Below are 14,305 nucleotides of genomic sequence, written 5' to 3' on the forward strand. Positions count from 1 at the left end.
CCTGCTTGGGAAACTAAGATCCCACAAGCTCCTGTGCAGCCAAACAAACAAATAGATAAAATGTATAGAAAAATAGAAAAGGGTGTCCTATATTAATTGGACTAGAGCTACTTACCATAAAGAGTCTGTGCATTATTATGTAATATTAAACGTTCAGAATATTTTAAAATCAGCCCTTTGAAATGTGGTACACAGAATTCTCTACATATTTCTAGATTTTTCTACAAAGTAAAAACATTTCATCTGCTTCTGGCACTAAAATACCTTCCCCTACTTCCTTGGATGTAACATGGTGTTTGACTGAGTTCATCAGTTCTTTTTTGATTTGACATTACTTTTGTTTCATCATTCGTGCAGTATGTTAATTATAGTTACATGGATAATTACTATAATTACTTGATTTGCCACAGCTATATTTTTCATAATCAGCCAGATTTTTTTTTCCCTGAAATATAGTTGATTTATAGTGTTGTGCCAATCTCTGCTGTACAGCAAAATGACTCAGTTATACACATACATTCTTTTTTTTATATTCTTTTCCATATGGTTTATCACAGGACATTGAATATAGTTCCCTGTGTTATACAGTAGGACCTTGTTGTTCATCCATCCTGTATATAATAGTTCACATCTGCTAATCCCACACTCCCAGTCCTTCCCTCCTCCACCCACCTCCCCCTTGGCAACCAGAAGTCTGTTTTCTATGTCTGTGAGTTTATTTCTGTTTTGTGGATAGGTTGATTTGTGCCATATTTTAGATTCCACATATAAGTGATATCATAAGGTATTTATCTTTCTCTTCCTGACTGACTTCACTTAGTTTAATAATCTCTAGTTACATCCGTGTTGCTGCAAGTGGCATTAATTTGTTCTTTTTTATGGCTGAGTAGTATTCCGTTGTATATATGTACCACATCTTCTTTATCTATTATCTGTCGATGGACATTTAGGTTGTTTCCATGTTTTAGCTATTGTGAATAGTCATGACCAGCCAGATTTTTAAAATATATTCTGGCTCTTTTCTTATGTTCAATTCTTAGTTATATGTGTTGATAAATAGTAAGGTGACTAGAAGTTCCCAGGTACCCGATAAGTGAAGTACCTAGATAACCCACAGTTTTAGTATATGGATACAATAAATATTTTAGATAAATTATTTTACAATAAATATTTAAAACCTTAGGACAATACTAGTTGTATTCATTTATGACTGGTTTCTCCTGTCTTCTAAAATGGAGAAATTAGAAATCCAGTCTACTTTCCACATTTATCTCTTTTTAATAGTACATTTCACTTATATCTATTTTAGAAAAAAAACTTAAGAGTTTTCTGGATGATTTTGCAGAGTAAGTTATGACATAATTTTCTATACTGAAACATAGAATTTTCCTATAAAGTAAGTTATTATTAGTTTTCAATTAGGAAATTTTAGGATTCCAGTAATTCTAAACATATTTTTAGTCCTGTAACTAAAGCTGTATTTAGTTAGACTAATATTTTTAAATCTTACAGTTTAAAAAAATTTTTTTTTGCTTTATTGTTTTATTAGATGTCCTTGAAATATGCCTAAGGACTTGATAATAGCCAATAGTAATGTGTTTTATTTCTATTCATTCTATATGTCTTCTAACAAAATTGTAATCAGTTCTATAGAGACTCAGTAAAATACACAAGAATTAAAATATGCTTTTTCTGGTTTAGGTGATCAACTCTTAACTAATCTTGACAGAAATACCTTGACTTTATTTTTAATTTTTATCCCTTAGAAAACATAAGTCCAGAAGAAGAATATAAAATTGCCTGCCTCCTCATGGTCTTTGTGGCAGTTTCTTTGCCAACACTGGCCAGTAATGTGATGTCTCAGTATAGCCCTGCTATAGAAGGTAATAGTGGTTTAAAATTGTTTTGGCACTGGAAAAGTTATGAGTTTTGACATAGTAGGTACTTTTCAAGTAATTGATTTTTTTTTATAATAAAAAGTGGGTTAAGTTCTGCCGCTTACTAGTTGTATAACCTTGGATAGTCAGTTTTTCTTTTTCTAAGCCCCAGTTTCGTATACACATATGAAATGTGTATATGTGAGCCTGTGGGTACCTGAATGTGTGTGTGGCAGGGGATGGTGAAGGGAGTATCCAACTCTTAGGATTATTTTAAGGATTGAATGAGGAAATATTTGTAAAGCAGCTAAGCACTTATTTTTTAAGTTTCCAAGACAATATAAAACTAATACATGGTTTCTTTTAGGGGGTTTTGAAAATGTGCCTGTTTAATATAGATATAATTATTTGTTGTTCTCTTCTACACTGTTCTTAAAAGCACTAGTTCTCATGAAAGTGAAGGGAGAGCAAGCAAGGCAGGTTATGATGCTTCAGCTCTGTTTTTAATCATGCCACTATTTATGTAGATTATGAAGTCATTAAAGATTTGATATTTTGGGGTCACACAGAAACCACAAACCCTATTTGCGCTTTCTCAGGGCACTGCAACAACATACACTGCTTGGCCAAAGCCATCAACCAGATCGCTGCAGCTTTGTTTACAATTCACAAGGGAAGCATTGAAGATCGGCTTAAAGAATTTCTGGCGGTGTGTATAATCAAACAAAACTCATGACAATTTTTAGAGAAAATTAAAAATCATAACTATGAAGTGTAACAGTAAATTCTCTTAATTAATTAATTAATTTTTGGAATAAGGAATAAGTAAAGACAGGGCATTGAAGTCAAGGAGCAGTTAGTTTAGCATTTTTTCCTTTGACTTAGAAGTCTCTCATTTCTAGAGCTCTGCAATGTGACTTTTTTTTCTAAGCTGATGTTTGGACTGCCCTAGAATTTTGCCTAGAGTTTGAAAGAGGAAAAAACAAAACAAAGGAAAATTGAGGCAAAAGATGAATGTATCCCTCTAAAAGGATGTGTTTTACTTATTTCCATTTATTTGGAGAAAGACTGTTAATGGAATCAAACTCAAAAGTAAGAATACTATTCACTGCCAAAAGAGGGTAGTAGTGCTAACTCTAGCCTCATGAAGTATAGCTTTTAGTTTCTCTGGTAGTGTAGCTCTTCCTTCCCTTTATCAACTTAACCTTTTTCATATTTTAATTAAAAGAAAGATGCAGTGTGGTATAAAGAACACTAGAATATTTGCTTCTTTTTAAGTTATAAATCCTGTTAGCTTTAAAAAAATTTTTTATTTTTAAAGTAAACGTAGTAGCAAACTAACTTGAGGACAAAATAACATCTATTTCAAAGAAAACGGTATTAAGAGTGAAAATTTTTCTTTTCATTTTCTTTATTTCCTTTATTTAAGATTTAATGTCTTAATCTCATTGTGGTCCTATTAACTCAAACTCAATGTGAAATTTTCTTCTTATTTGGGAATTAAGAAATATAGTTAATACAGTTACTGGGAAGAGAAAAAGCAATTTAAATCGTTTTTTAAAAAAAGACTTGTTCTGAAAAAAATCAGTTTTAAAAACCAATAAGAATATTTGATTACATTTATTACCTTTGTATCTGGTGTATACCTTAATAGCTCTTAAATTGTTGCTTGAATGTAAAGAGCCTAAGCTCACCTTATGATTGAAATGTGTTGCAAGTTGAAGCGTACTGAAAATAAGTGGTGAACATTTATTTTAAAATACTTATTTATTTAAAATGTATGTACACTTTTAAGCTTGCATCCTCCAGTCTACTGAAAATTGGCCAGGAGACAGATAAAACAACAACAAGAAATAGAGAATCTGTTTATTTACTGCTAGATATGGTAAGTCTTATTTTAATTTTTGCTAACAACAAATAAGTTCCAGTCATTCCTGATAGTCTTTTCTTGATACTTCAGTCATTAAATTATAATAAGAGCTGATGTATTTTTTTTAAAACATCTTTATTGGAGTATAATTGCTTTACAATGGTGTGTTAGTTTCTGGTTTATAACAGTGGTGTATTTTTTTGACCATTTATATTCACTCCACCCAAGCCACACACTTTCTAATAATTGCTAAATAGACTGATACCGCTTGTACTTTACCATATGGTAATCGCATCAGAAAACAACAGAATAAAAGATCACCATCACCTGTAGAGTATTCTTTTATGAATAGTTTTCAACCTATTGGGAAACACTCAGGCTTTATATTTTCCTAGTGTATCAGTTTGAACTCTTTTCCGAATTTTCTGTTTTTTGACTTCATCCCACCCATCTAATAACATTTCCTGTAATTTTCTGTGCCTCGTCAGTTCCTTCTCTTTACTGCCATGAAACCACCTGTGCTTGTTTCTACCATGTGATTCTTTCCTCACTTAGAATAATTTCCTTTATCTGCAGAGGTCTGTGTCTATCCTAATAATGATTCGGCATACCTCGTAGCTCGAATCTTTTTTCAGATAGACTTTCTTGATTACTTTGGCCTATGTTAACTTTTCTACTCTTTTGAACTCTCTGGAACTTAACAGCTTTCCACTTAATCATAGATGGTCTCATGTTTGATTTGGCTTTTTAGCTTAATGTTGGGTTCCAGTTAGACTTGATGATATGGACCACATTTTAAATGTGATATATTGTTGAGGGCAATGCAAGTGCTCAGTATTTCCTGTTGATTAATTGATTTAATTGAAAAGTAGTGATTTAAAATGTTTTGATAGCGTACACTGTGGCACATTCGCATTTCAGATTTTAAAGTGAAAGGAAAACTTATGTCTGTTCCCAATAACGGCAATATAAAATTGTGCTTTACTAGTTGTCAGTAAATGTTCCCATTATAAATAAGTTGAATTGATGCATTTTTGGGATTTTTCAGATTGTGCAGGAATCCCCATTCCTGACAATGGATCTTTTGGAATCTTGTTTTCCTTATGTCTTGCTGAGAAATGCATACCATGCTGTCTACAAGCAAAGTGTTACATCTTCTGCATAAAATACCTACTTATTGAAGACAAGCACGCATTTTTGTTGCCTCGGTTTTACCTGTAAACTGTGGAACTATTTTACCTTAAGGCCTGAGAAACAGTTTCGTGGATTATAAATTTCTTTCATACAGTTGTGTTTTCTGATCATTGGTTTCTTAATATCGTTGTACTTCAGTATACTTGGTTGATTTAGGTTGCACATTCACTGAATTCACTGAAATTATTTCAATAATTTTAGAGTATCATTTGTTTGAAAAACATGCATTCTCTATGTTTTTGATATTTGATATGGAAAAAAAAACCTTTGCTTGTTTATTTCTGAAAAAGAATTGTATTTAGTGATTATTTTAGATAGTGATATTATAGCATTCATCTGTGTGTAAATTATTTCATATAGGGAAGAGTTCTGACCTGTACCTATTATGGTTCTTATTGAAAACAAAACTGGATGTGCATTTCTGTGATGTTATGAATACATTTCTACTTTATTTTGAAACATTTGCCAAACTAATTACTATAACACTGTATAACATTAAAAATGTTAAAGGACTGCTTAGCATTAGAAGCAGGCTGTGTCCCAAAATTCTAAAACAGCAGCAAATGTTGTTGCTTGTATAAAGCCTAATGATAATTTTTAGACTAATTTCCATGGTGCCCTGTTGGCATTAGCATTACCATTGAACCCTGCTGTATAATAAACAATCTTAGACATTTATCAACTGTTGATACAAATGTTAGTCCCTAACCACTTTTTATATGTTTTAAATTTTTGAAATTCAAGTGTACCTGCCATAACATAAAATAAACACTAGACTGTATCACATTTTGAATGATTTCTTTAATTTGGGATCCTCAGAAATTTACTCAGTAATATGAAAGTTTTCATTTAAACTTAGTTTAAAGTAAACTTTAATTTATTCTAGGAATGTCTAAGTAGCATGTTGATACCAGGTCACCTATTATAAGATTTGTTTAAATGTTTTGAAAAACATTCCGCTAGAAAAAATATTAAAATTAGAAAATAAAATTCCATAGCTTTTTGGGGGGGGGCGGGTGCGCTCCCCAGATCTTAGTTCTCTGACCAGGGATCAAACCCGCGCCCCCTGCAGTGGAAGTGTGGAGTCCCAACCACTGGACTGCCAGGGAAGTCCCTCCATAACATTTTTTTAAAATTAAGAGCTAAAATGAATCTTGTGTGCCATCAACTTGCTAATTTTATCTGTGAGCAAGTAGACAGATACATTTGAAAGATTGGGGGAAAAAATGGAATGATCATAGAATTAGTGAAAATGTTGAGAACTACTGCATCAGTCAGTAATGAATGGGAAAGACATAAAGGACCTATTGCTTGGCAGTTGTCACAGAGGGCAGAGCAGCTCATTTAGTTTGAAAACTAACCAGATGTTTTGCTCTTTGATTGGCATTGTAAAGACTGTTTCTCAACAGCTGTGTATCTGGATATCTTATAGAGCTTCTGTTGTTCACAGCTTCTTATGTATACACCCTGGTAACTCATGTTAAGATAAAAGAAAGCTCCTGTGAACTTAGTTACAATTTTTTGTTGTTCAGATACTGGGATGAAATTGAAGTGCCACAAGATTATCATATTTCTATTTTGTGTATGATTTCTCCAGTCTGTATTTAAAGCAGGGAATAGTTGTCACTATCTGTTGAAAATTTCCAGTGGTTCCATGAGGATTTTCTAAAAGGGAAGGAATTTTTAAATGGAATATTTTAAACTTGAAATAGCCTAAATACACAGGTAACAGTTGAAACTAAGATTAAGTGCTGTTTGCTTTGAAATATTAGGATCCTAGAGTGGTAATAACTTGTCGATAATGATATCCTCGGAGGTACAGTAGGCATTTGAGTATATACACTTTGACTGGGGTGATATGTTGAAGGGTATAAGGATGTACATAAGACATAATTTACCCCTCTTCGGGCCAAGAAAAAAATCGCTCTTTTATAGTCGTGTGAAGTTTACCTTGCCCCAGTTTTTTCTCATATATTCAAACTGACTGACTGACTGGTGTCCTGTGTGATTGCTTTTTGCAGAGTCTTTCTACCTCCAAAAAATAAATAAATTTAACATTTTTTAAAATAAAGTTAAAAGTAAATTGACTACTATTTTTAACATCTTGTTTTTCTTAACTTTCTTATTTTCTTCTGAATTTATACTACAACATACTGTTTTTATTTTCTCAACAGTGATGTCATCATACCATGTATGCTTGCCTGTAATCTACTTATTTCACTCAAGTAGAAAAGGGTCTTTGATATTTATATTCTTTTTAAAGCCTTCATATATACCATAACTAGTTTAAAAGATTCATCTGGATGAACATTTAGACAGATTTCTTCTTTTTCACTACAGGCGTACCTTGGAGATACTGTGGATTCAGTTCCAGACCACTACAATAAAAGTGCATACCACAATAAAGCAAGTCACACGAATTTTTTGGTTTCCCGGTACATATAAAAGTTATGTTTACACTGCACTGTAGTACATTAACTGTGAAATAGTATTATGTCTTTAAAAATGTACATCCTAAATTTAAAATGTTTCATTGCTAAAATAATGCTAACCATCATCTGATAATGCAGGGTTGCTACCAGCATTCATTATACAAAAAACTCAGGATTTGTGAAGTGTAGTACAGCGAAGCGCAATAAAATGAAGTATTCTTGTATTACAAATATATTGTATCTTAGTGAACTTGGACTGTTATCTCCTTAGGATAATTTCTCACCGGTAAAATTGCTTGGTGGAAGGGTATATACATTTTAAACTTTGATACCTATTAAATTTCCCTCCAATAAGATTATATCAGTTTTAGTCCTGCAATTGTGTGAGGATGATTTCCTCCTATAAGTAAACTATATACCAATTTTACTATTGTTGATGCATCTTTTCCTCCTTAAAAGATGAAACATAAATCTTGTTTTAATTTGCATATATTTGCTTATTAGTAAAGTGGAATATCTTTTTTTATGTTTACTGGTTTTTATTTAGTGAATTATTCATTTTCATTCTTTTTGTTGTTTTCAAGTGGAGTGGTCAAAAGATTTTCTCTTAAAATACTAATTGAACACATTTGCATGTATAAGATTTTTTAGTGCATGTATTTAGGATTGAAAACACCCCCATACAATGTTGAGTATAGTGATATGACTATTAAAATATACTAACAGTGCATAGTAATTAAAGTTAGTATACAGCTACTTTGATTACTGAATTTTAATTGACTTTTAGAGGTAGAAAACATTTATTTCCAAATCCAAGTTAAGAACAGTATTGATAAAAAAAGGGTATATACCTGTTAAAGACTGAAAAGATGTCCAGTTTAAATATATGAACTACAGAGTAGATTGAAATTATACCAAACTCTAATTCCTTAATTGTAAATTTATACTATTAAATAGGTGTTGTAAATGACATAATAAGCTAATTCCAAAAGCTGCCCTTTGTGTGTTTAGATACTGTATGTAGGAAACTATATACCAATTTTAACCTCATTTCTCAGAGATGTCATTTTGAAAGCTTTATCTTTCTCAAGTAAAAACATCTACCAATCAGAAAGTAAAAAGTTGTAAGGCTTTCCTTGCCTTTCATACTAATAGCCTGGTATACCTAATTTTCAAAAAAGAAAAAAATATTTTCCCCCGAAATTGATGTAATTAATACTAACCTTTTAAATTAGCAATAAAATAGCCAGGTAAAATAACACCCTCTAAAGTTAATTTGTAAAACTCTTTATATTTTAATATGCTTGCTAAAGTCACATTTGTATTACTCATTCCAGCCCAGACTTCATTTTTTTGGAAAGTTTTCCCATTTTACAAAATGTTTTGGAACCTAGGTAAAGTGGCCTTTTTGTTATTAAATATACAGAGGAAATAGAAATCTATACAATATATTATTTTAAATGTAATTAAGAAAGGAAATCACTGCCCTACCGGTCATTAATCCATCTTTATTTACTGTAATCATTACCTATTTAATAGATTGAACTAATGCAGGATCTCTGGTCACAAAGTGTCCTCTGTTCAGTCAGTTTGAGAGCAGATGTCTGAACTGTTGGAGATGAAAAAGATGTGTAAGATCTTGCCCCTGCCTTCCAGGAGCTTAGAGTGAACTTTGTACTGTTTTAGGTCATAATTTAGTCAGCTATTTATTCTGTTGTGCCAGTGTTGCCAGTTTCTTAAACTACCCCACCTCGCCCGCGATAGGAAAATATTAGAAGTTCACTGCCATAGGACTAGGGCTCTGGTATCTATTCAAGAGAAAAGACAGTTGGGAACTTAGAGGCAAGAGAAGGTTGGGTCCAGAAAAAAAACTCAAGAGCCTGGCTTTATGGGTTATAATTGGCACAGTGCTGTGCTGATAGCTGTGAGATGCAGTTGTGCGAGTGTTGGCTGGGTGAGATCAATTTAGTTTAAGCTAGCAATACTCCTACCAAGTCTTTGTGTTTCCCCAGTTATTAAAACAGTACCTCAAGAGTTAAAAATGAGTTGTTCCTTCCTTTCTGCTAGACTCTCATGCCTTTTGTTTCTCCAACTTATCTCTTAATTTTTCCATCCTCTTTTCCAGAGGTAACCATGGAACTTGACACACGTGCTTCCCATGACTGCCATTCTGGATCTTCGAGTTATAGTCATTGTCACTCTTACTAATCATTTTCTTCTTTTCCGTTCATTCATTGATTCAGCAAATACTTATAGATGCTTGGGTATAAGGGTGCGCAAAATAAAGAAGGTTCCCCTTTACACTTAAGTTCACATTTTAATGATGGTAGACAGTAAAGGAGCAGACTTCTGATAGTGATGGGGAAATATCCAGGATGATGAACTGAGGAGTGGAAGAGGGTTGCTTGGGGGCAGTACTTTAGAAAGTGTCATCTGGGAAGGCCTCTGTAAGAGAAACATGAAGGATGAGAAGGAACCAGAAATGGACAGAACAGTGAAGGTAAAGGCCCAGAAGACAAGAATAAACTTGGCATATATGAGAAGTAGAAGTACACAAATTAGCATTTCTGTCAGAAGGAGCACTTGACAGAACCTCATTTGGCTAGCTAGCGCTTTTCCTTTTTCTGGTTTACCTGTCTTCCTTTGTTCTTTGATTGTATATTAAGAGTTCACAGATCCAGTCAAGGTAGGTTGGTTGTAAAGAAGGAAATGAACTGAATTCACTGGTGCTGTGGCATTGATCTGAGAATGGTAAGGTCTATTACACACCACCAGGTTTTCTAAACCAAGCCCAAGTTCTGTCAGGCAGTGAACCTTAACATTCCAGTTAATTTATATGAAATCATGCCCACCCTTCTATTACAATGACTTGCCTTTGGGAGATTTCAGCTGTGCTATTTGTAAAGACTTGTGAATGAATAATCCTTAAAGTAGTGTAACTCCTTATATCTGTTCTTCATCTCTTTTATAGCCACTTGAGCATGAAGTATCATTTCATTTGATGGTCTTGGCCTGAATTTCCAAATAGACAACTTGCCCTCTTTTTCTAAAGGTATACCATGACTTCTGACTTTGGGGAAAAGAATCGGTTTGAAATTTTAAATGCTTTAATCTTTAATGAGAAACGATTTTTGAGTTATTTGGTCCTGTTGAATGAAAAGGAAAAATATTTATCGACTCTGCTCTGGTTATTTTCAGAGCGGAAAGTTGCTTTAAATGTATTAAAATTGCATTCTTCCTTGTATGAACCAAACTTTCCATACACGTTGCTGTAGTTAACATTTCAAGCATGCCTAACTGAAATGTTTCATTTCCAAGAAAAGTTTTCATTTCATTTTGACCTGAAAATAACAAAATAAGATAAATTAGCAATCTAAAGTCAGGATCCTAGCCATAGAGGGCCATATCTCATTTCTGATTAAGTGCACCCACTTGACCCTTAGCTTTCTACTTCTTTCTCTTCGGAAGTAAGATGGATGGACAAGTCTTGGTGTAGGCTCTGGTCAACCTCTTACATGAGGTTCACAAACCTGGAAAGTGGGTAAGCTGGAGATAGGGTATGCAACCTTGCTGACTGCCATGTCTTAACTGTGGTATATGGCTGAGTCACATTTATAGTGCACATATTGACCAAATGCTCAATGGTTGATTCTTGAAATTAATATTTGGCCAAGGCCTAAGTTGAAAAGTACCATCATAGTATACAAGTTCTAAAATACATGAATTAATTTTATTCAAAAATTATAATTTTATTACATCAATTATATTTTAAAATTTTAGTGTAGTTCAGAATCATTAATTTCTCACTTTTTTCAACTTCTCAATTGCTCCCACACTCAATGTTAAACTACTTATTTAAGGTATTAAGTAGTTACTTTCAAGTGTAGAGCAGAGACCAACTCATGATGAAGTTTCTATCAAATCATTTGCTTTTTCTCCATTAGTAAGTTAAAAGGTATTTCCTCTTTAACTCCTGGATTTAAAGTTTTGGGGGTCAGTGGTGATGATACAGTTTTATTAAAGTATTCTCACTAACTGAAACTTTATGCACAATTGGATAAAGTTTTCAGAAACCTAAGATATGTTGCCCTTGTTTATTTTTTTTTCTAATGTTTTTGCAGGGATTTACTGCATCACACATTTGCTTGAGAAAACAATTGTCAGTAAATGTTGGTTCTAGAAATCTGGCACTGGAGTGATGTGACTGGCTCTCAAGATAAAAATATTGCTTCTGAATTTCAAGTTGCATATCATTTTTAGTTGCGTGTATGCACACCAATTTCAGCATCTTCCCTGCAGTAGAAGGAGAATCTTTACAGCAAGCATCATGTAAGAAATACTTGCATTCTAAAGGCACATTCACACTTAAACTGGTGGATAGATTTCGACATGTTAAGCACATAGGGAGATTTTCACTCCCAAGTTACATCTAAAATGTTTATTTGAAAGTGAACATTCAATGATTAATTATAAATCAAGATGCCATACTAATTAGGTATGACCATAACCTATGTAATCACATAGTCATTGATTATACACAAGCTGTGGGTGCCAGAAAGCAATCTGAAGTAGGCATTCAACTGTTAAACCTTGCAAAGGCTGAAGTTGAGGAGCAGATAATGTACAAGTTCCCAGGCTGAAGCTGAGCTTCAGTTCATTCCTAGTTCTTACCTTCAGCCAAAACGTACAAGGATCCTTGTATGCAGCATGAAGCAAGGCCCAGCTGGCAGAACTTGAGGCGGCAATGAAGAGAAAATTTGACATTGACATTTTTTTTTTTTACATCTTTATTGGAGTATAATTGCTTTACAATGGTGTGTTAGTTTCTGCTTGTAACAAAGTGAATCAGTTATACATATACATATGTTCCCATATCTCTTCCCTCTTGCGTCTCCCTCCCTCCCACCCTCCCTATCCCACCCCTCTAGGTGGTCACAAAGCACCGAGCTGATCTCCCTGTGCTTTGCGGCTGCTTCCTGCTAGCTATCTATTTTACGTTTGGTAGTGTATGTCCATGCCTCTCTCTCGCTTTGTCACAGCTTACCCTTCCCCCTCCCCATATCCTCAAGTCCATTCTCTAGTAGGTCTGTGTCTTTATTCCTGTCTTACCCCTAGGTTCTTCATGACATTTTTTTTTTAATTCCATATATATGTGTTAGCATACGGTATTTGTCTTTCCCTTTCTGACTTACTTCACTCTGTATGACAGACTCTAGGTCTATCCACCTCATTACAAATAGCTCAATTTCGTTTCTTTTTATGGCTGAGTAATATTCCATTGTATATATGTGCCACATCTTCTTCATTCATTCGATGAGGGACACTTAGGTTGTTTCCATCTCCAGGCTATTGTAAATAGAGCTGCAATGAACATTTTGGTACATGACTCTTTTTGAAGACCTTGACTGTTAATAGGGGGTTTGTCCAAACTGAAAATGTTGGCTAGAGTAATAATGAGAACTAATGTTTATTGAGAATTCGTTATGTACTAGACACTGTGGTATAAGGTAAGTTTTATCTAATTTAATTCTCTATTGCTCGTTTCGTTCTCACAATAACTGTGTTTGATGATTATCCTCATTCCAATGTGGAAACAGAAACTCAGGGAAGGTAAGTAAGCTGTTCAGACTCACACTGCAAGGAAGTAGCAGGATCAAGATTTAAATCTGGCCCAGAACTGTACTTTTATCAGTACTTTGTCTCTCAGATATGAATGTGGGCTTTTTTTTTAAATCCAGTAGTGTTTAAAGCTGCTTTGCACTAATTTAACTGCAGCTCAAGGAGCAGAAGAATAACCCTTACTCAGTGCTTATATTGTGCCACTCTTGATACTAGGCATTTTCATGTCCCTTATTTAATCTCTTAAACCAAATTACTTAGTAAGGATTATTTTTTTCAATTTTCATAAGTGAATGGGAAACTGTTTTACAGCCTTAAATCCCTTGCCCCAGTGTCACAGAATTATTGAGTGACAGCACTGAGATTAAAATCTACAGCTGTTGGATTTCTAGCCCATTACTACTACTGTATTGTGCTCTTTCCCAAAACACTGAAAAACATTCCCTGGGTAAATAACAGTGAGAAGCTAACCCAGCTTTTTTTGGGGGGGAGGGGGGCTGCATTGGGTCTTCATTGCTGCGTGCAGGCTTTCTCTAATTGTGGGGAGTGGGAGCAGCTCTTCATTGTGGTACACGGGCTTCTCATTGCGGTGGCTTCTTCTGTTTTGGAGCACAGGTTCTAGGCACACACGCTCTAGAGTGCAGGCTCAGTAGTTGTGGCACACGGGCTTAGTCGCTCTGCGTCATGTGGGATCTTCCTGGACCAGGGCTTGAAACTGTCCCCTGCATTGGCAGGCGGATTCTTAACCACTGTGCCACCAGGGAAGTCCCAAAGCTAACCCAGCTGTTGAAGTGAGATCCTACTTTGGATTATTCAACACTTGGCCTAGCATTAGACTTAGTGTAGGGAGCTCTGTAAACATGACTGATTAAATGATTCTTCGTTTTTGAAAGATGACCTTATTTTTAAGATAATGGCTAATACTTAAATGAAAAACCCATTATGCAGCAGTGATTATAATAAAGGAGCGTTTTACAGCTGGATAGAGCCTTAGAAATTGTCTGCTTCATCTTACTCAAGGGTTAAGTAATTAAACCAAGTTACTTAGCAAAAGACTATGGGATTAGAATACTATCTTCATGATTCTTGGTATAGTGCTCTTTGTGCTGTGCAGTGCTGCTGCATATATGCTTGTAGTTACATAGTCATAAAGTCTTAATCATAATGAGCTTTCACTGGTTCTTGGTAGGATTTCGGGGGTGGATGTGAGGTATGATGCCATGTCATCAAATTAACCTGGGATTTGAATCCAACTCTGTCACTTAGGGATGATTTGCTTGACTCTTCTGAGTTTGTTTCCCTAAGTGTAGAAT

At 34.3% G+C, this 14,305-nt stretch overlaps 1 protein-coding gene across 1 annotated transcript in view; it reads left to right on the forward strand.

The window, feature by feature from the left end:
• Positions 1 to 5,722, forward strand: part of NCKAP1 (NCK associated protein 1) — a 98,405-nt gene extending 92,683 nt beyond the window's left edge. Inside the window, exons 28-31 of the mRNA XM_082658454.1 lie at positions 1,767 to 1,883; positions 2,477 to 2,586; positions 3,673 to 3,762; positions 4,796 to 5,722. Of these exons, the coding sequence (XP_082514580.1) occupies positions 1,767 to 1,883; positions 2,477 to 2,586; positions 3,673 to 3,762; positions 4,796 to 4,912 (434 nt within the window). The 3' untranslated portion in view covers positions 4,913 to 5,722. The remainder of the gene's footprint in view (positions 1 to 1,766; positions 1,884 to 2,476; positions 2,587 to 3,672; positions 3,763 to 4,795) is intronic.
• Positions 5,723 to 14,305: the final 8,583 nt, after the last annotated feature.

The sequence above is a fragment of the Grampus griseus genome, assembly GCF_964374135.1.
Source record: "Grampus griseus genome assembly, chromosome: 7".
Taxonomy (NCBI): domain Eukaryota; kingdom Metazoa; phylum Chordata; class Mammalia; order Artiodactyla; family Delphinidae; genus Grampus; species Grampus griseus.